Source organism: Ranitomeya imitator, chromosome 1 (assembly GCF_032444005.1).
Source record: "Ranitomeya imitator isolate aRanImi1 chromosome 1, aRanImi1.pri, whole genome shotgun sequence".
Classification (NCBI taxonomy): domain Eukaryota; kingdom Metazoa; phylum Chordata; class Amphibia; order Anura; family Dendrobatidae; genus Ranitomeya; species Ranitomeya imitator.
Window position 1 is genome coordinate 158,152,895 of NC_091282.1, and position 23,625 is coordinate 158,176,519.

Genomic DNA, 23,625 nt, shown 5'->3' on the forward strand with positions numbered 1-23,625 from the left:
CTCCGGACATTATCTCCGCACATTAGCTCCGGACATTAGCTCCGGACATTAGCTCCGGACAAAGCCACGGAAGTTGGCACAAATTGCAGGAAGTAGTATTCTAGGCAATTAATCTCCGGACATTAGCTCCGGTCATTAGCTCTGGACATTAGCTCCGGACATTAGCTCCGGACAAAGCCACGGAAGTTGGCACAAATTGCAGGAAGTAGTATTCTAGGCAATTATATATATAGATATATATATATATATATATATATATAGACAGTATATATGTTTTTGGTTTTTTTTACACATGGATCCCTTGTATAGCCGTATGTCGGTTTTGCAAGCCTGCGAGAAAAACACGCAGTACGGATGCCATACGGATTACATACGGAGGATGCCATGCGCAAAAAACGCTGAAACACCCTGCCTACGGAGGAGCTAAGGAACACTATTTTGGGGACTTTTCAGCGTATTACGGCCGTAATATACGGACCGTATTGTCTTACGCTGAGTGTGACTCCAGCCTAACACTCTCGCACCCCTCCAATCTATTCTAAACTCTGCTGCCCGACTAAACCACCTGTCTCCCCACTATTCTCCGGCCTCTCCCCTCTGTCAATCCCTACACTTCCTCCCCATTGCCCCAAGATACTCCAGTTCAAAACCCTAACCATGGCATACAAAACCATACACACCCTGTCACCTCCATACATATGTGACGTCGTCTCCTGGCAGGTAAGTACCTGCATGCAACCTCCGATCCTCACAAGATCTTCTTCTATATTTCCCTCTTATCTCCTCTTCCCACAATCGCATACAAGATATCTCCCGCACATCTCCCATACTCTGGAACTCTACTCCAACATATCAGACTCTCGCCTACCATGGAAACCTTCAAAAAGAACCTAAAGACCTACCTCTTCCAACAAGCCTAAAACCTGCAGTATTCACCGATAGACCAAACCGGTGCACAACCAGCTCTACCCTCACCTACTGTATTCTCACTCATCCCTTGTAGATTGTGAGGCCTCACAGACAGGGTCCTCTCTCCTACTGTACCAGTCGTGACTTGTATTGATTAAGATTATTGCACTTGTTTTTTATTATGCATACCCCTTCTCACATATAGAGCGCCATGGAATAAATGGTGCTATAATAATAATAATGTAGCCCCTCATAAAGTATGATGCAATCCTCCCTCATAGAATACAATACAGCCTCCCATAGAATATAATGTAGCCCCCCAAAAAATAAAATATAGCGCATCTCCCCATAGAATACAGGTCCTTCTCAAAAAATTAGCATATAGTGTTAAATTTCATTATTTACCATAATGTAATGATTACAATTAAACTTTCATATATTATAGATTCATTATCCACCAACTGAAATTTGTCAGGTCTTTTATTGTTTTAATACTGATGATTTTGGCATACAACTCCTGATAACCCAAAAAACCTGTCTCAATAAATTAGCATATCAAGAAAAGGTTCTCTAAAAGACCTATTACCCTAATCTTCTGAATCAACTAATTAACTCTAAACACATGCAAAAGATACCTGAGGCTTTTATAAACTCCCTGCCTGGTTCATTACTCAAAACCCACATCATGGGTAAGACTAGCGACCTGACAGATGTCAAGAAGGCCATCATTGACACCCTCAAGCAAGAGGGTAAGACCCAGAAAGAAATTTCTCAACAAATAGGCTGTTCCCAGAGTGCTGTATCAAGGCACCTCAATGGTAAGTCTGTTGGAAGGAAACAATGTGGCAGAAAACGCTGTACAACGAGAAGAGAAGACCGGACCCTGAGGAAGATTGTGGAGAAGGACCGATTCCAGACCTTGGGGAACCTGAGGAAGCAGTGGACTGAGTCTGGTGTGGAAACATCCAGAGCCACCGTGCACAGGCGTGTGCAGGAAATGGGCTACAGGTGCCGCATTCCCCAGGTAAAGCCACTTTTGAACCATAAACAGCGGCAGAGGCGCCTGACCTGGGCTATAGAGAAGCAGCACTGGACTGTTGCTAAGTGGTCCCAAGTACTTTTTTCTGATGAAAGCAAATTTTGCATGTCATTCGGAAATCAAGGTGCCAGAGTCTGGAGGAAGACTGGGGAGAAGGAAATGCCAAAATGCCTGAAGTCCAGTGTCAAGTACCCACAGTCAGTGATGGTGTGGGGTGCCATGTCAGCTGCTGGTGTTGGTCCACTGTGTTTCATCAAGGGCAGGGTCAATGCAGCTAGCTATCAGGAGATTTTGGAGCACTTCATGCTTCCATCGGCTGAAATGCTTTATGGAGATGAAGATTTCATTTTTCAGCACGACCTGGCACCTGCTCACAGTGCCAAAACCACTGGTAAATGGTTTACTGACCATGGTATTACTGTGCTCAATTGGCCTGCCAACTCTCCTGACCTGAACCCCATAGAGAATCTGTGGGATATTGTGAAGAGAAAGTTGAGAGACGCAAGACCCAACACTCTGGATGAGCTTAAGGCCGCTATTGAAGCATCCTGGGCCTCCATAACATCTCAGCAGTGTCACAGGCTGATTGCCTCCATGCCACGCCGCATTGAAGCAGTCATTTCTGCCAAAGGATTCCCGACCAAGTATTGAGTGCATAACTGAACATTATTATTTGATGGTTTTTTTGTTTGTTATTAAAAAACACTTTTATTTGATTGGATGGGTGAAATATGCTAATTTATTGAGACAGGTTTTTTGGGTTATCAGGAGTTGTATGCCAAAATCATCAGTATTAAAACAATAAAAGACCTGACAAATTTCAGTTGGTGGATAATGAATCTATAATATATGAAAGTTTAATTGTAATCATTACATTATGGTAAATAATGAAATTTAACACTATATGCTAATTTTTTGAGAAGGACCTGTATAATGTAGCCCCCTCAGAGTATAATGAATCCCCATAAAATATAATGCAGCCCACCGTAGAATATAATACAGCCCGCGACCCATAGAATATAATACAGCCCCCATAGTATATAATGCAGACCCACATAGAATATAATTTACCCCCCATAGAATATAATACAGCCCACTCCCATGGAATATAATACAGCCCCCCATATAATATAATGTAGACCCACATAGAATATAATACAGCACACCTCCCTATAGAATATAATTCAGCTCCCCATGGAATATAATACAGCCACCCATAGAATATAATTTACCCCCCATAGAATATAATACAGCCCCCATATAATATAATGTAGACCCACATAGAATATAACACAGCACACCTCCCCATAGAATATAATACAGCCCCCCTATAGAATATAATGTAGCCCCCAATAGAATATAATACAACCCCCAATAGAATATAATACAGCCCCCTAGAATATAATACAGCCCCCCCACAGAATATAATACAGCCCCCCTAGAATATAATACAGCCTTCACAGAATATAATACAGCCCCTCCTAGAATATAACACAGCCCCCCTAGAATATAATACAGCCCACTTCCCCATAGAATATAATACAACCCCCTAGAACATAATGCAGCCCACATAGAATATAATACAGCCCACCTCCCCATAGACCATAATTCAGCCCCCATAGAATATAATACAGCCCCCTAGAATATAATACAGCCACGTCCCCATAAAATATAATACAGCCCCCCCAATAGAATTTAGTACAGTCCCCCACAGAATATAATACAGCCCCACACAATATAATAAAGCCAACCACAGAATATAATACAGCGCCCTCTCTCCCCCCGGAATGGCGACACAGCAGTCCAGTACTCACTGATATATTGAAAAAATAAAAAAACAATCCTCACCTCTCCTCGTGCCCCACGCTGCTCCAGGCTCGGCTACGGTCTCAAATGCTGCACTGCCAGTACACAGTGGATGCGCGATGAAGTGATGTCATCGCGCACGTGCAGTGTCAGAGGCAGAGGGGAACGATGGGAGAGGGAGCGTCATCTGACACTCCTCCATCATTGCTTTGAACTGTGCCGGCAATAGGCGCCGGTAAAGTTCAATGTGGCGGCTGGGGGGTGTCGACGCTGGCGGCAGGCGTGCCTCCCTGACTCACGGGCTCTAGGCAGCTGCCTGGTCTGCCTGCCGCTAACGCCGGCAGTGCTGCCAATATAGGTGGAGCTGAGAAGAGCTGAGGTGCTATACGGAGTAGAGATCAACCCTTCCCACAAATGTGACATCTGTTTCAGAGACAGGGGTGCTCCCTGCTCGCCGCATTAATGCACACTGACAGTGCTCTCTTACCAGATCATCACTTCTCACTAGAGGGAGTGCACTGTCTCTGTGCACAGTGGTAAGGGAGCTTGTGTTGAGCATACATGATAACAGATGTATGGTTAGTAGAGCAGGGACTAGCCCATCCCTTGAAACGGATGTCACTGATGACGTTTCAGGGTGGGGTAGAGGCTGCGGCAGTAGCTGACAGTAATAGACATTGAGGAGAGGGATACAGCTGCATTATCTCTGCTGTTAGGGAGAGAGCTGATTTGTTCTGCACTTTTACATCACACCAGGAACACCCTGACCACTATACTAGCAATCATAGAGAAAATATATAGAAACCTGTGGCTAGAATGAAAAGCACTAGTGATGAGCAAATGTGCTCGTCACTGCTTGTTACTCATCCGAGTATTACTATGCTCGGTGTACTCGGCAAGCATCGAGCATTTCCGGGATTATTCAACGGTAACTGGTGTCTCCACCCAGCATTTTTGGCAGACTTTAGAGACCCAATCACGCTGCAGGAATTGTCTGCCAGGCCATGAAACGCCGCAGCCATCTTTGTTCTGATTCGTGCAGTGATTGGTTTGGCCGCACAGCATCATCCCAAGTATAAGAGACCTGGCACCGCCCTGCTCGCCGCATTCTGCTCCGAATTCAGCGAGAGTAGGGAGTGCTGCTGCCGAGATAGGGTCAGAATCGTGGTTTTTATAGTTAGTGTAGGTCTGCAACTCTTAAATCCACAACTCCTGAGAAACCAACAGTCCTTTTTAGGGCTAATTCGTGGGTCCCAATATTGCAGCGCTAGGTAGGCAGGGCACAGCATATCCACATCAGTGCAAGGCCGGCAGGCACTGTACCTGCGAACATAGCTTCCACTGCATACCTCCCAAAGCTCCATAACTGTCTGCTGCTGCAGCTTCTTTACTATATACCTAGTTGCATTTTTTTTCCCTAAAATTCACCCCCCCAAAAAAAAAAAAAATACAGTGTGTTCTGTCAGACTGAGGCCTGTTTAAAAATCATAGTTTCTCAGGCATACGTAGCATAGTTGTGTGTGCTAGCCTTGTGACATTTTTTTGGGGGGTGTTTTAAATTAATCAAAAAAGACCTCATATATCTGCGAGCTCCAAGTTTTGGCATTTTAGGCCGTTTTGTCACTATTTTTGTTGTGTGTTACTCTAATTATATACAGCACTATTTGGCATTTAAAAAAATAAAAAAAAGCAGGCCACATATTTGCCAGTGTGGTATTTCCGTGACAGCCCTCATACTGTATATCTGCATGCTCCAAGTGTGGTCATTGTAGGTCGGTATACCACTTTTTTGCTGTCTGATACTCTAATTATATACAGCACTATTTAGCATAAAAAAATATAAAAAGGCCACATATTTGCCAGTGTGGTATTTTCGTGACAGCCCTCATATATCTGTGTGCTCCAAGTTTGGGCATTGTAGGCCGGAGGACCACTTTTTTTGTTGTGTGTTACTGTAATTATATACAGCACTATTTTGCATTAAAAAATATAAAAAGGCCGCATATTTGCCAATGTGGTATTTCTGTGACAGCCCTCATATATCTGTGTGCTCCAAGTTTGGTCATTGTAGGCCGAAGGACCACTTTTTTTGCTGTCTGTTATTCTAATTATATACAGCACTATTTAGCATAAAAAAATATACACAGGCCACATATTTGCCAGTGTGGCTTTTACGTGACAGCCCTCCTATATCTGCGTGCTCCAAGTTTGGGCATTGTAGGCCGCTGGACCACTTTTTTTGCTGTCTGTTACTCTACTTATATACAGCACTTTTTTGCATAAGTTAACTTCACAAAAAAGCCCTCAAAAATTGAATACAGTCTGTTATGTCAGGCTAAGGCCTGCCTCGTGTTTGGGTTTAAAAAAATCGTAGATTTGCAGGCATACTGATCAGATATTATTTCGCTACTAATAAATATATTTGTGTTGCGCATTTGAAATAGTGCTGTAAATAGTCCATTTAAAATGGGCAAGGTAAGAGACGGGGAAGTGGACGTGATGATGGTGCATGCAGTGGACAAGGTGAAAGTGGGAAACAACAAAGACCGACATCTTCTCGGTCGACCTTCCTGTCCCAGTTTCTAGGGGACCGCAGCACACCACTATTGAAGCCAGAGCAGTATAAAACGGTTGTTGGTTGGATAGCAGATAATGCTTCCAGTCACTTAGCCACCACCACCATGTCTTCCACACGGTGAAGTCTGAATGAATGTGGCCCTGATATTCCTCACCCTGATTTTCCTTCCTCCCACCATGCCGAGTGCCCTGAGACAACTTATCCCACACTTGGACACTCTGAAGAGCTGTTCAGTTTTCCATTTCAAGATTCCAAACTCTCGGCCAGTCAACTTGAAGTGGGGATAGATGACATCGCATGTAGAGATGCCCAAAGCTTTGACCAGCCTCGGTCACATGAAGGCGATGGTGGGAAAGTGTCAGAAGAGGTGGACTATGATGAGACACAATTGCCAGAAAGTCAGGAGGAGGAGCAGGGTGCGGATGTGGAAGATGAGGTGGTGGATGACTATGTGCCTGACCCAACCTGGCAGGAGGACATGCAGAGCGAGCGCAGCAGCACACATGTGGAATGAGGCATATCACCCCAACAGGCAGGAAGAAGCAGTGTGGTGGCCACAGACAGAAGGCGTGCATCCGTTCCCCGTAACACCAACATGAGGGAAGTAGCCATTCCAACTGTTAGATCTTCTCGAGTCTGGTTATTTTTTAAAGACTCTGCCGATAACCCCAAACAGGCCATTTGCAGCACCTGCCATGTCTGCATCAGCAGGGGTAGCAAAACAACCAGCCTGACCACCTCCAACATGATCAGGCACATGGCAGCAAAGCACCCGACTTTGTGGGCCGAACCCCAGGCTCAAGGACTACTGTCTGCAGGTCACACCACTTCTTCCACTGTTTTGCGTAAAAGCCAATCCCCAGTACACCGTGCATGTGAAGATGCCTCTAGCCCTGCACCTGTTGTGGCCCACAGTCAAACAGCACCATCATCAAGCCAGTCCACGTCTTTGTCCCAGCACAGCCTTCAGTTTGTCTATAACCCAGTCTTTGGAACGCAAGCGGAAATACCAAGCCAACGCCCCACAGGCCACAGTCCTATATTCTAATATTTCTCTTCTGCTTGCGCTAGAAATGCTGCCTTTTAGGCTCGTTGAGACCAAAGCTTTCCACAACCTGATGAAGGTGGCCGTCCCAAGGTACTCGGTCCCCAGTCGTCACTATTTCTCCCGGTGTGCCGTACCCACATTACACCAGCATGTGTCCCACAACATTACCTGTGCCCACAAAAATGCTGTTATAGGGAAAGTCCACCTAACCACGGACACATGGACAAGTGCTTGTGGGCAGGGACGGTACATCTCACTGACGGAACCCTGGGTTAACATAGTGGAAGCCGGGACCCAGTCGTACCTTGGGATGGAACACATCCTCCCCACGCTGAGGATTGCTGGCCCTACGTCAATCAGGGTTGCCCCCACAGTCTACAGCTCCTGCACCTCATCCTCCTCCTCTTCATCCTCCATCTCTGAAATCAACACATCAGTCAGAAGCTGGAAGCACTGCAGCACTGCCTCAGCCAAGCGGCAACAGGCTGTGCTGAAGCTAATCTGCACAGGTGACAAACTGCACAATGCAGAAGAGTTGTGGACAGTGCTGAAAGAGCAGTCAGATGTTTGGATGACACCACTGAAACTACAGCCAGGCATGGTCGTGTGTGACAATGGCCGTAACCTGGTGGCGGCTCTGCAGCAAGGTGCACTCACAAACGTACCTTGCTTGGCCTTTGTGGTTAACCTCGTGGTTCAACATTTTCTGAAAAGCTACCTGGAGCTGCCGGATCTGCTCGTGAAAGTACGCCGTCTGCCCATTTTAGAAAGTCAGCTACAGCTTCAGCCGCCCTTGCCGTGCTTCAGCAGCGTTTGCAGCTTCCAGCTCACCGGCTGGTGTGTGATGTCCCCATGCGCTGGAACTCTACGCTGCATATGTTGGAAAAGAGGGCAGTTGCTGACTACCAGCATCAATAAGGCCGTCGATATTCAGTTCAGACTCCACACATAAGACCTCAGGAGTGGACATGGATGTCCGACATATGTACCATCCTCCAAAACTATGAGGACTGCACCAAGATGGTGAGTGGCGATGATGCCATAATTAGCATCACCATCCCGCTTCTCAGCATTCTGAAAACCTCTCTGCTCACAATTAAAGAGGATGCATTGCAGGCAGAGCACGAGGACATAGAGCAAGGAACCATACAGGGGGATTACACTCAGCCCAGCCTCATGTCTTCCCAACGTGGATTGGTAGGCAATGAGGAGGGACAGGAGCTACTTTCATGCGCTATAGACGGTACTACAAACACAGCTGTCATACCGTCTGTTCAGCTGGGATGGCCTGAGGACAGGGAGGAGGACAGCATGGTCAGTCATCCTGTTGGTGAGGACATGGAAGTCTTGTCTGTTAGCAGTCTGGCACGCATGGCTGACTTTATGTTGCGCTGCGTTTCACGTGACCCTCTTATTATAAAAATTTTGGGTGACATTCATTACTGGTTGGTGACACTTCTAGACCCACACTACAAGGAGAACTTTCAATCTCTTCTGCCAGAGGCAGAGAGGTGTACTAAAATGTTGCGGTACCAGAGGACCCTTGTAGCGGAATTACTTAGAAAATTCTCATGTGAGAGCGCTGGCAGCAGACATCATAGTTTGTTGTACAACCAAGGAGTCCAAGCGAGAGAGAGAGAGAGAAGTACAATCCAGTTCAGGCAGGGGAACAATGGCAAAGTTCTGGGACAGTTTTCTCAGACCGTCCCATCGTGACGGCACAAAGGCAAGGGGTGCTGTCACAAGAAGTGCAATGTTTGGGAAGATGGTGAGGGAGTACCTTGCAGATCGTTCAAACGTCCTCCTTGATTCCTCTGTGCTTTTTAATTATTGGGTGTTAAAGCTGGACACGTGGCATGAACTGGCTTTCTACACCTTGGAGGTCCTGGCCTGCCATGATGCTAGCATTTTGTCAGAGCGGGTTTTTAGTGCCACTGGTGGAATTATAACAGATAAGAGCATCCAGCTGTCAAATGAAAATGCTGACAGGCTGACTATTATAATACTGAAAGAGCGAATCATAACCTCAAATACATTCTCTCTTTTGGGGAGGTGTATTCTCATGCACTATTTTATTTAGTAAAAACAGGACCCCACATTGGGGAATTGAGCATTACATTACATTGGGCCTACTTCTTAACTCTGTCTCCTGCATTATCTCTTCTTTACTTGCCACTAGATCACCAGGATGAACGGGCTCTTTATGGTGAATTTTGGGCAAGGGGGCTGTGATGGCACTATTTTATTTAGTAAAAACAGGACCCCACATTGGGGAATTGGGCATTACATTACATTGGGCCTACTTCTTAACTCTGTCTTCTGCAAGGTGTCCTTTACCTGCTACTAGATCACCAGGGTGAACATGCTCTGTATGGTGAATTTTGGGCAAGGGGGCTGTGATGGCACTATTTTATTTATTAAAAAAAGGATCCCACATTGGGGAATTTTGTCAGCTCATGCCCTCCATTACAAGTCTCAGAGACCTACACCCCTACATTGGGCCTACTTCTTAACTCTGTTTCCTGCAATGTCTCTTCCTTCTCTCCGACGACATGACCTGGGTAAACGTGTTCTGTACTTTTATAGGCCACAGAATTTAGAGCAAGGGGGGCTGTGATGGCAATAGTAAAAAAGGTACTCCCCATTGGTGAAACCACATCCTTGTTGGCAAACACTTCATAACATATGTGTGCCTTAAAGAGCTCACTTGAAAAGCTCCTTTTTGTGTGGCCTGGTTGCTCACATTGGACACAATACACTTCATATAAATTTTATAAAGCAATGCTGTTAGTTTGGCTCAGTAGTTCATTACAAATATTTCTTTGTCGACTATATTAGTTTCTCTCCTTGAGAGCGATAACTTTGGCTGCCTAAAATGTACAAATGGCGAATATACTAATGGCGATTTGGAATCCAGATTAAAATACTGAATGCATGCAGACATTCACATAACTGCATTTCTTGTAAAACATTTACAGATGTAACAGACAATGCTCATAGTGACACAATCTTGAGAAATGTTTATTTACTTCACAAACAGTTCTAAGCCTCTATGTGTTTGCTGTTTGTCATTGTAAAACATTAAGGTTTACTGAAACTCTGCCTGTGGTGGTTTGATCTAAATCCTTGTGGCTTTTATTTTCTAGCGGTTTATGGCCCCTGATGAGTCCATGATATCTCAGTTTCATACAACCTTGAAAGCTGGCCTTTTGAAGGTCTGGGTGAAACTAGAGTTACTACATAGTGTAAATCACTTTATAAGACCAGAGAAACTTGACTAAGACAGATGCCAAAACTGGGGTACCTGTACATGTACAGTTTGCTGATACCTGCATAATTGGGGACGCCCATGCAGTGTAGGTAATCTCCCAGCGGTTCTCTGTCTTGGTCTTGCTTCTCTGATATTCCAGACGGATGATGTTTAAAAGTCTATTGTGGATGATGTAAGTATACTGTATGTAGTTAATCTTCATATATACGTAATCACTATATGTATTTAATCCTTATATGTACTTATTAACCTTTGTATGTTAACATATACAAAAGTGTACACATTCACACTATTCAATCATGGTATTCCTTTAATTTTGTAGTTTGCAATAAAATTGTGTTGTATTGCAAGTATTAGCCTTATTTAAATCTGTATCTGAACCTTAGTGTTAAAAACATGGCAAATAAAATTGCCAAATTCTCCTGTAAATAATTCTGCAAAGAGGGAACCATCATACCATTAAAAAAAATACAAGTGGATTTTCATGGGCCTATCCAGTATGTGGGTTCCAAGGCCTAATGGGGTGCATATGACTATGCAGCAGGGCTGGCCATGCTGCCAATCTGTAAAACAAAGGAGTACGGAGTCCAAAATGCATATTGTGAAGTGGATTTTCATGGGCCCATCCAGTATGTGGGTACCAAGGTGTAATGGGGTGCATATGACTATGCAGCAGGGCTGGCCATGCTGCCAATGTACAAAATGCATATTGTGAAGTGGATTTTCATGGGCCCATCCAGTATGTGGGTTCCAAGGCATAATGGGGTACATATGACTATGCAGCAGGGCTCGCCTTCCTGCCAATGTATAAAACAAAGGAGTAAGGGAGTACAAAATGCATATTCTGAAGTGGATTTTCATGGGCCCATCCACTATGTGGGTTCAAAGATTTATTGGGGTGCATATGAATTGGTAGCAGGGCAGGCCTTGAATTCAATGCAACACTTTTTCAGGAGTCCCCCTGGACATCTTATGACAGGGGTATTGTGATGCATCTTAATTCTTGGCAGCCCATCCACTCACAGCATAGGCTACAACAGCTTAGGAGACCCACTATTTAACCCCTTCATGACCTTGGGATTTTCCGTGTTCGTTTTTTGCTTCCCTCCTTCCCAGAGCCATAACTTTTTTATTTTTCGTCAATATGGCCATGTGAGGGCTTAGTTTTTGCGAAACAATTTGTACTTTTGAACGACTTCATTGGTTTTAGTATGTCGTGTACTAGAAAACGGGAAAAAAATTCCAAATGCGGTGAAATTGCAAACAAAAGTACAGTCCCACAATAGTTTTTTGTTTGGCTTTTTTGCTAGGTTCACTAAATGATAAAACTGACCTGCCATTATGATTCTGCAGGTCATTACGAGTTCATAGACACCTGAGATGACTTGGTTATTTTTTTATCTAAGTGGTGAAAAAAAAACTTCAAACTTTGCTAAACAAAAATAAAAAAAATTTGCGCCATTTTCCGATACCCATAGCGTCTCCATTTTTCATGACCTGGGGTCGGTTGAGGGCTTATCTTTTGCGTGCCGAGCTGGCATTTTTAATGATGTCATTTCGGTGCAGATACGTTCTTTTGATCACCCGTTATTGCATTTTAATGCAATGTCGCAGCAACCAAAAAAAGTAATTCTGACGTTTCAAATTTTTTTTATCACTACGCTGTTTAGCGATCAGGTTAATGATTTTTTTATTGATAGATCGGGCGATTCTGAGTGCGGTGATACCAAATATGTGTAGGTTTGATTTTTTTTTTTTATTGATTTATTTTGAATGGGGCAAAAGGGGGTGATTTAAACTTTTATATATATATTTTTTCACATTTTTTTTTTACTTTTTTTTTACTTTTGCCATGCTTCAATAGCCTCCATAGGAGGCTAGAAGCTGGCACAACTCGATCGGCACTGCTACATAGCAGTGATCATTAGATCGCTGCTATGCAGCAGAAATGCAGGTTTGATATGAGCGCCGACCACAGGGTGGCGCTCACAGCTACCGGGGATGAGTAACCATAGAGGTCTCAAGGACCTCTATGGTTACTATGCAGAAGCATCGCTGACCCCCGATCATGTGACGGGGGTCAGCGATGCGCTTATTTCCGGCCACGCGGCCGGAAGCGCCGGTTAAATGCCGCTGTCAGCGTTTGGCAGCGGCATTTAACTAGTTAATAGTGGCGGGTGAATCATGATTTCACCCGCCGCTATTGCAGGCACATGTCAGCTGTTCAAAACAGCTGACATGTCCCGGCTTTGATGCGGGCTCCCCGCCGAAGCCCACATCAAAGCGGGGGTTCTGACCTCTGACGTACTATCCCGTCCGAGGTCAGAAAGGGGTTAATAATGGCCCTTTAAGAAGATTAATGCCGCCTGATGCACCTGTAAAAATAGGCTCTGTGACTTTAAATGTCCCTCCTTCATAAAAGAAACAAGATGGGTCTCCTTATGTGTCACACACCACATGGCCAGCTAGGGATGTTAAATGTTAAAATGACATTTCCCAATGAATGCATTTGTAGTGGTTGAAAGCAATGTTAAATTTGAAAAACGCTTCAAAACGCTGCGTCTGAACGAAGCGTAAGTGGGGGAGGAAATTTTCAGTCTGGGGTTAAATATTTGGCCTTACAGGCAAGTCATTAACCTGCATTGGATGTGCCTGACATATTTCCCAGCAAAATCTGTTTTGGTTTCGCTTTAGTGTGTTTTTTTGTTGCACCGGGAAAAATGGCATGAATCTCGGAAAAAATGTTTACAGCTGTGAACTTGGAGTCAGGAATGCTTCCAGGGGCGATCCCCATGATGTTCCTGTGTCATTCCATCATTTTCAGACTTTTTTAGACCTTAAAAGGACCCCTGGGGAATCGCGGTAAAAATACTCGGGTCTCCCATAGACCACATTGGGCTTGTTGTTCTGGCCGAGTTTTCCAATCTGCCCGACCCAAGCAACGAGCACTCGAGCATTTTAGTGCTCGCCCATCACTAAAAAGCACCTAAATATACAGTACCAGTACTGAACATTTCTCGTGGAGCTGCGTCTAATGTTCGTCACATCAGGATGGCTTATTAAAATCTCTATGTGACAATATTTTCCTGTGCAGGATGGACGACTAACAATTGCTCCCGAAAATCGCCTGGTGGATCTTCCTAACTTAGACTTTCTGAAACGGCATGGGGCCGTGTTTCTGAATGCCTATACAAATTCTCCAATTTGCTGTCCCTCACGAGCAGGTATGTCACAAAATAGACCATAGCAGAGCGGTTTATTTTATCGTGTACAAACCATTTTATTGACCTTGTGTTGGTAATGAATTCTTCTGCTTTATGTATTTTCTGCTTCCTGTGCAAAACATACAACAGAAAATAATATTTAATTTAAATCTCTATTAATCTAATACTTAGCCAAACTTTTTATGAATATTCGTTTGTCTTTCAGTATCAGATTCTGTAAAATGAGATTTGGGGACATATTTAAATGCTGAGAGAAAATATCTACTGTGGTATATCTTCCCACTCAGCTACTCAGAGGCAGTCACAGGAACATGTTCCATTTAAAGGGAACCTGTCAGCAGTTTTGGCCGATATAAGATGCGGCCACTGCCTTTCAGGGCTTATATACATAATTCTATAATGCTGTAGATAAGCCCCCGGTCCGACCTAATAGATAAGAAAAATAAGTTTTACTATTCTCACCCGGGGTCAGGTGCGGTCCGTTCCGATGTGTGTCGCACGTTCGGGTCCGGTGCCTGCCATCTTCTTGCGACGCTGCCCTCCTGCTTGCTTCACAGGCTCCTCCACAGGCGCACTTATCTGCCCTGTTGAGGGCAAAGTACTGCAGTGTGCACGCGCTGGGCCTCTCTGACCTTTCCCAGTGCCTGCACACGGCAGTACTTTTGTCTGCCCTCAACAGGTCAGATAAGTACGCCTGCGCAGGAGCGCGATGCCGGGGAGCGACGAAGCAACAGGAGGGCAGCATCGCAAGAAGATGGGAGGCGCCAGACCCGGATCTGCGACACCCATCGGACCGGACCACACCGGACTGCCCCCCTGGGTGAGTACAATAAAACTTATTTTTCTTATCTTTTAGGTCAGACCAGGGGCTTATCTCCAGCATTTTAGAATGCTATAGATAAGCCCTGAAAGGCAGTGGCCGTATCTTATATTGGCCAAAACTGCTGACAAGTTCCTTTTAAGTTTTCCATTGGTTTATGAAAAAACGTCCTGCATAAACCAGTCCAACATTGCGTAAAACATACACAGTCCTTCTGGCATAATGGGAAAAACAAAATATTATACAGTACAGTCTGTGTGGCTGTGGGGTGTACCCAATCAGGAATAAAAAAAACAAGGTTCACGTCTCTTTAACACAACCACAGCTCTGGAGATCTCATCTCTAGACAAACAGAGCACTAGACAGAACACTGAGTCTAAAGGCTCCACACAGGGCTGCCACTAGAAATTTTGGGGCCCCATACTGGCAAAATTTTCGGGGCCCCCTTGAGACTCCGCCCAGGCTCCACCCCAGCCCCGCCTCCAGGCTCCACCCCTCGAACTGTCCACAGTCCCACCGCTCTCTCTTGGAAAATCTCCACTTCTCACCTATCACACATTAACAGTTCCCATCACCAGATCACACATATAGCCGGCAGCTTTTGTTTTGGCCAAAAGATTTTTTAAGCCGCCACCAGAACACGGTAGACACTTTTGGCCGGGCCCTACTGTACTGTAACCTACTAAATATTTGTTAAAATATGCAATACAATTTAGGTATATTTTTATTTATTTTTCAATTTTTAAAATGACCTATAATACTACATACAAGGAACAAATACCACAACACTATGACCAGATGACATATTACCACCACAGTGATCGAATAATATAAAATACAAGGAACAAATACCACAACACCATGACCAGACCGCATATTACCACCACATAGTGACTGAATACTACAATACTGATCAGTAATAAAAAAAAAAACAACCACAATACTATCACCATCAGTGCCATTATACACAGGAGATCTGTAATTAGTAAGCAGTGTCTGTGTACAGGTAATACAGTGATCACCGGTGACATTATACACAGGAGCTCTGTATATAGTATACAGTGTATAGTGTCAGTGTATAGTTAACACTGACTCACCAGTGACGTCTCTAGGTGAAGTCCTTCATCTTTCATCCAGCACAGACAGCCATCATTTCTTCAAGCCAGGACTCGTCTCTGCAGGAAATAACACAGTTATCTCGAGTTCCACTTGCAGAATACATTACTTAATTTTCACAGCCTCTACATTACACCACATAAAGAAGGTGACATAGTATCACTCTGCACAGTAACAGGACCTCCCCCCATTTAAAACAGTATACTCAAAAAATAAAATAAATACATCACTGCAATAATAATATCCCTTAATTAGCCCCTATGACAATATTCGCCATCCTAGCCCCCGTGTGTCTCATTGCAGGCTCCAGCCATATGTTCTCCCATCCTGCCCTCATGAGTATCCATTCTGCCCCATATGATCTCCACATCCTGCCCCATCTGTCTCCATCGTATCCATCCTGCCCCATCTGTCTCCAATCCTGCCCCATCTGTCTCCATTCTGCCCCATCTGTTTCCAATCCTGCCCCATCTGTGTCCAGCACTCTGCCCCATCTGTGTCCAGCACTCTGCCCCATCTGTTTCCAATCCTGCCCCATCTGTGTCCAGCACTCTGCCCCATCTGTGTTCAGCACTCTGCCCCATCTGTGTTCAGCACTCTGCCCCATCTGTGTCCAATCCTGCCCCATCTCTGTCCAGCGCTCTGCCCCATCTCTGTCCAGCGCTCTGCCCCATCTCTGTCCAGCGCTCTGCCCCATCTCTGTCCAGCGCTCTGCCCCATCTCTGTCCAGCGCTCTGCCCCATCTCTGTCCAGCGCTCTGCCCCATCTCTGTCCAGCGCTCTGCCCCATCTCTGTCCAGCGCTCTGCCCCATCTCTGTCCAGTGCTCTGCCCCATCTCTGTCCAGCGCTCTGCCCCATCTCTGTCCAGCGCTCTGCCCCATCTCTGTCCAGCGCTCTGCCCCATCTCTTCCCAGCACTCTGCCCAGCACTCTGCCCCATCTCTGCCCAGCACTCTGCCCCATCTCTTCCCAGCACTCTGCCCAGCACTCTGCCCCATCTCTGTCCAGCACTCTGCCCCATCTCTGTCCAGCACTCTGCCCCATCTCTGCCCAGCACTCTGCCCCATCTCTTCCCAGCACTCTGCCCCATCTCTTCCCAGCACTCTGCCCCATCTCTGCCCAGCACTCTGCCCCATCTCTTCCCAGCACTCTGCCCCATCTCTGCCCAGCACTCTGCCCCATCTCTGCGCAGCACTCTGCCCCATCTCTGCGCAGCGCTCTGCCCCATCTCTGCGCAGCGCTCTGCCCCATCTCTGTCCAGCGCTCTGCCCCATCTCTGTCCAGCGCTCTGCCCCATCTCTGTCCAGCGCTCTGCCCCATCTCTGTCCAGCGCTCTGCCCCATCTCTGTCCAGCGCTCTGCCCCATCTCTGTCCAGCGCTCTGCCCCATCTCTGTCCAGCGCTCTGCCCCATCTCTGTCCAGCGCTCTGCCCCATCTCTGTCCAGCGCTCTGCCCCATCTCTGTCCAGCGCTCTGCCCCATCTCTGTCCAGCGCTCTGCCCCATCTCTGTCCAGCCCTCTGCCCCATCTCTGTCCAGCCCTCTGCCCCATCTCTGTCCAGCACTCTGCCCCATCTCTGTCCAGCACTCTGCCCCATCTCTTCCCAGCACTCTGCCCAGCACTCTGCCCCATCTCTGCCCAGCACTCTGCCCCATCTCTTCCCAGCACTCTGCCCCATCTCTGTCCAGCACTCTGCCCCATCTCTGTCCAGCACGCTGCCCCATCTCTGTCCAGCACTCTGCCCCATCTCTGTCCAGCACTCTGCCCCATCTCTGTCCAGCACTCTGCCCCATCTCTGTCCAGCACTCTGCCCCATCTCTGTCCAGCACTCTGCCCCATCTCTGTCCAGCACTCTGCCCCATCTCTGTCCAGCACTCTGCCCAGCACTCTGCCCCATCTCTTCCCAGCACTCTGCCCCATCTCTTCCCAGCACTCTGCCCAGCACTCTGCCCCATCTCTGCCCAGCACTCTGCCCCATCTCTGTCCAGCACTCTGCCCCATCTCTGTCCAGCACTCTGCCCCATCTCTGTCCAGCACTCTGCCCCATCTCTGTCCAGCACTCTGCCCCATCTCTGTCCAGCACTCTGCCCCATCTCTGTCCAGCACTCTGCCCCATCTCTGTCCAGCACTCTGCACAGCACTCTGCCCCATCTCTTCCCAGCACTCTGCCCAGCACTCTGCCCCATCTCTGTCCAGCACTCTGCCCCATCTCTGTCCAGCACTCTGCCCCATCTCTGTCCAGCACTCTGCCCCATCTCTGTCCAGCACTCTGCCCCATCTCTGTCCAGCACTCTGCCCAGCACTCTGCCCCATCTCTTCCCTGCACTCTGCCCCATCTCTGTCTAGCACTCTGCCCCATCTCTGTCCAGCACTCTGCCCCATCTCTGTCCAGCACTCTGCCCAGCACTCTGCCCCATCTCTTCCCAGCACTCTGCCCCATCTCTTCCCAGCACTCTGCCCCATCTCTGTCTAGCACTCTGCCCCATCTCTGTCCAGCACTCTGCCCCATCTCTGTCCAGCACTCTGCCCAGCACTCTGCCCCATCTCTTCCCAGCACTCTGCCCCATCTCTTCCCAGCACTCTGCCCCATCTCTGTCCAGCGTTCTTCCTTGGGCCCCCGGATCGCTGCTCTAAAAAAAAAAAAAAGAAGTTCTTCTTACCTGCCGCGCTCCTGCGGCGGGCGAAGTCTCCACGCAGCTGCAGCGTGCATGCACTCGCCGGCGACTGACAATGATGTCAGACGCCGGCGACATGCACGCACGCTGCGGCTGACGTCAGCGCCTGCCAGCCTCAGATTGGCTGGCGGCGCCGCGGCTGTTAACTATTGACGTGCGGGCCCGCGCCCGCACGTCAATAGCTTTAAACAGCTGCAGCGTCGGCGCTAAGGGCCCGGTTAGCCTGCGGCTGCCGGTAAGGGCCCGGTGAGCAGATAAGAGGGGGCCCGATGCGGGCCCCCTCTGCTCACCGGGCCCCATACGCCAGTCACGGCCGTCATGCCCTGATGGCGGCCCTGGCTCCACATTTACCTTCTGGACCATACCTTCGGGTGGAAATATGGTGAACAGACACCCACCCACTCTTCAGCTGTTCACCAAAAAAAAACAGCAATATTATGGCTGATTAACCCCTCTCAGCATATAACTTGCTGGAGCATACTTCTGGGTTCATTTGATGCTAACATCCTCAGTGACACATATCTTTCATCCAGTATTTCACCAGTGATGAATATTTCTATGTTGTTATTTTATACAGTACAGACCAAAAGCTTGGATACCCCTTCTCATTTAAAGATTTTTCTGTATTTTCATGACTATAAAAATTGTACATTCACACTGAAGGCATCAAAACTATGAATTAACACATGTGGAATTATATACTTAACAAAAAAGTGTGAAACAACAGAAAATATGTCTTATATTCTAGGTTCTTCAAAGTAGCCACCTTTTGCTTTGATGACTGCTTTGCACACTCTTGGCATTCTCTTGATGAGCTTCAAGAGTTAGTCACCGGAACCATTAATAACCTCATTTATGCAAGTGGTTCTCATACTTGACATTGAATACACGGAGTCGTTTTTTAAACGTTTACATTCTTTCATAAATTGAGGTGCAATCTTAGTGTTGAGGAGTTGAAGATATATATATATATATATATATATGTATATATATATATATATACACCACAAGTATCAGTGGTTGCTATGGGGGAAGAGTAAAGAAGAGTTGCATAAAAAAACATCGTGCACACCAAATAATGGAAAATGTGTCTGAAATTTTATTAAAGCTGGAAAGGCACTGAAAAACAATGAAGAAAATTTAAAGGGAACCTGTCACCCCCAAAATCGATGGTGAGGTAAGCTCACCGTCATCAGGGGCTTATCTACAGCATTCTGTAATACTGTAGATAAGCGCCCGATGTAACCTGAAAGAAGAGAAAAAGAGGTTAGATTATACTCACCCAGGGGCGAATCCCGCTGCAGTCCGGTCAAATGGGTGTGTCAGGTCCGCTCCGGCGTCTCCCATCTTCATTCCATGATGTCCTCTTCTGGTCTTCACGCCGCAGCTCTGGCGCAGGCGTACTTTGTCTGCCTTGTTGAGGGCAGAGCAAAGTACTGCAGTGCGCAGGTGCCGGGCCTCTCTGTATAGGGCAGACAAAGTACGCCTGCGCCGGAGCCGCGGCGTGAAGACCAGAAGAGGACGTCATGGAATGAAGATGGGAGGCGCTGTTGCGGACCTGAGACACCCATCGGAGCAGGACCGCCCCTGGGTGAGTATAATCTAACCTCTTTTTCTCCTCTTTCAGGTAACATCGGCGGCTTATCTACAGCATTACAGAATGCTGTAGATAAGCCCCTGATGACGGTGAGCTTACCTCACCATCGATTTTGGGGGTGACAGGTTCCCTTTAAAATGTAATCTCTAATGAAGTCACACCCCTGTAACGATGGGATTATTTTTCCAGGTTAGGCCGGGTTCACATTAGCGTTTCTGTGCGTATGATCCACATAGATCCGCATTCGTCATGCGTACATATCTTTTACATTGTGTACTCATGGACATGTTTTTGCTTGCGTACACATGCGTCGTTTCGCAGTATGCGGCGGTTTCCGGCGAACGCAACATGTTGCATTTTTTGAGGCGTCAAATATTGCGGATGAGTGCATCAAAAATTATTATTATTATATACTTGGTCTTTTTTCCCTGCATTAGTCAGAATTAGAACTACAATTCTACAGTACTGCAAAATCCCGTGTTTCTACATACAGTAGATCTTATGATGTACAAGAAATTTTTTTTATTGTGGTACTGTTTTAGCTAAATAAATCAATGGAAATACTTTTATGCCCAAAAATGACAAAAGTATTCTAGTTCAATGTTTGCAACTTTCAGAGTTTACATACATAGAGCTTAGAAGAATTCAGCTAGTCTGTTTTTAATCACATGATGTCATGGACCTAATGGAAAACAGAAGAATTAACCATTGCTGTATCTAAATAGTAAACGACATGACATTCTACATATGAACTGTAATTTTATTGCCCAAAAAATCAATGTCTTTTCAAAATCTACTTTCCATTTGCCTTCTTAAGTTTGCATTTAATAGCAGGAATGTAGGCTATAGGATTTAGTGCTAAGGACTCCTAGTTTGACAGTTTTGGTCTACTGACATAGGCCAGATTTACACGTTTTGTGGTTTGAGCACGGGACCACAGTGCATGGACTGTCCACAGGTCTTCTGGCCCAAACAAGACAGCCTACTATATCCCTATGATTCTATTGAGTTTTGGTCAGGAGAACTAGAGGTGGTCTGTACAGTGCGTTCAATACTCAGACTGCAAAACACAAATATGTGAATCAGACCTTAGATGGCACAAAGATATTATCTATTTCATCCAATATCTATGATATAACATGCACCAATATAGATTGAATTATGACAATTCATGTTGGTGGATGCTCTATAAGTAAAATTATTTAGAATACCTACATACTGTCATAGTAACATAGTAATGCCGAAAAAAGACATTTGTCCATCCAGTTCAGCCTATATTCCATCATAATAAATCCCCAGATCTACGTCCTTCTACAGAACCTAATTGTATGATACAATATTGTTCTGCTCCAGGAAGACATCCAGGCCTCTCTTGAACCCCTCGACTGAGTTTGCCATCACCACCTCCTCAGGCAAGCAATTCCAGATTCTCACTGCCCTAACAGTAAAGAATCCTCTTCTATGTTGGTGGAAAAACCTTCTCTCCTCCAGACGCAAAGAATGCCCCCTTGTGCCCGTCACCTTCGTTGGTATAAACAGATCCTCAGCGAGATATTTGTATTGTCCCCTTATATACTTATACATGGTTATTAGATCGCCCCTCAGTCGTCTTTTTTCTAGACTAAATAATCCTAATTTCGCTAATCTATCTGGGTATTGTAGTTCTCCCATCCCCTTTATTAATTTTGTTGCCCTCCTTTGTACTCTCTCTAGTTCCATTATATCCTTCCTGAGCACCGGTGCCCAAAACTGGACACAGTACTCCATGTGCGGTCTAACTAGGGATTTGTACAGAGGCAGTATAATGCTCTCATCATGAGTATCCAGACCTCTTTTAATGCACCCCATGATCCTGTTTGCCTTGGCAGCTGCTGCCTGGCACTGGCTGCTCCAGGTAAGTTTATCATTAACTAGGATCCCCAAGTCCTTCTCCCTGTCAGATTTACCCAGTGGTTTCCCATTCAGTGTGTAATGGTGACATTGATTCCTTCTTCCCATGTGTATAACCTTACATTTATCATTGTTAAACCTCATCTGCCACCTTTCAGCCCAAGTTTCCAACTTATCCAGATCCATCTGTAGCAGAATACTATCTTCTCTTGTATTAACTGCTTTACATAGTTTTGTATCATCTGCAAATATCGATATTTTACTGTGTAAACCTTCTACCAGATCATTAATGAATATGTTGAAGAGAACAGGTCCCAATACTGACCCCTGCGGTACCCCACTGGTCACAGCGACCCAGTTAGAGACTATACCATTTATAACCACCCTCTGCTTTCTATCACTAAGCCAGTTACTAACCCATTTACATAGTTTTGTATCATCTGCAAATATCGATATTTTACTGTGTAAACCTTCTACCAGATCATTAATGAATATGTTGAAGAGAACAGGTCCCAATACTGACCCCTGCGGTACCCCACTGGTCACAGCGACCCAGTTAGAGACTATACCATTTATAACCACCCTCTGCTTTCTATCACTAAGCCAGTTACTAACCCATTTACACACATTTTCCCCCAGACCAAGCATTCTCATTTTGTGTACCAACCTCTTGTGCGGCACGGTATCAAACGCTTTGGAAAAATCGAGATATACCACGTCCAATGACTCACCGTGATCCAGCCTATAGCTTACCTCTTCATAAAAACTGATTAGATTGGTTTGACAGGAGCGATTTCTCATAAACCCATGCTGATATGGAGTTAAACAGTTATTCTCATTGAGATAATCCAGAATAACATCCCTCAGAAACCCTTCAAATATTTTACCAACAATAGAGGTTAGACTTACTGGCCTATAATTTCCAGGTTCACTTTTAGAGCCCTTTTTGAATATTGGCACCACATTTGCTATGCGCCAGTCCTGTGGAACAGACCCTGTCGCTATAGAGTCCCTAAAAATAAGAAATAATGGTTTATCTATTACATTACTTAGTTCTCTTAGTACTCGTGGGTGTATGCCATCCGGACCCGGAGATTTATCTATTTTAATCTTATTTAGCCGGTTTCGCACCTCTTCTTGGGTTAGATTGGTGACCCTTAATATAGGGTTTTCATTGTTTCTTGGGATTTCACCTAGCATTTCATTTTCCACCGTGAATACCGTGGAGAAGAAGGTGTTTAATATGGTAGCTTTTTCCTCGTCATCTACAACCATTCTTTCCTCCCTATTTTTTAAGGGGCCTACATTTTCAGTTTTTATTCTTTTACTATTGATATAGTTGAAGAACAGTTTGGGATTAGTTTTACTCTCCTTAGCAATGTGCTTCTCTGTTTCCTTTTTGGCAGCTTTAATTAGTTTTTTAGATAAAGTATTTTTGTTCCTATAGTTTTTTAGAGCTTCAATGGTGCCATCCTGCTTTAGTAGTGCAAATGCTTTCTTTTTACTGTTAATTGCCTGTCTTCTTTGTTTAGCCACATTGGGTTTTTCCTATTTCTAGTCCTTTTATTCCCACAAGATATAAACTGCTTACACTGCCTATTTAGGATGTTCTTAAACATTTCCCATTTATTATCTGTATTCTTATTTCTGAGGA

General features: G+C 45.5%; 1 protein-coding gene across 2 annotated transcripts in view; it reads left to right on the forward strand.

The window, feature by feature from the left end:
• The window catches only part of ARSK (arylsulfatase family member K), a 225,423-nt gene that overhangs the window by 17,237 nt on the left and 184,561 nt on the right, over window positions 1-23,625 (forward strand). For both annotated transcript variants that reach the window (XM_069751943.1, XM_069751952.1), the window contains exon 2: window positions 13,746-13,875. In XM_069751943.1, coding sequence (XP_069608044.1) covers window positions 13,746-13,875 — 130 coding nt within the window. The remainder of the gene's footprint in view (window positions 1-13,745; window positions 13,876-23,625) is intronic.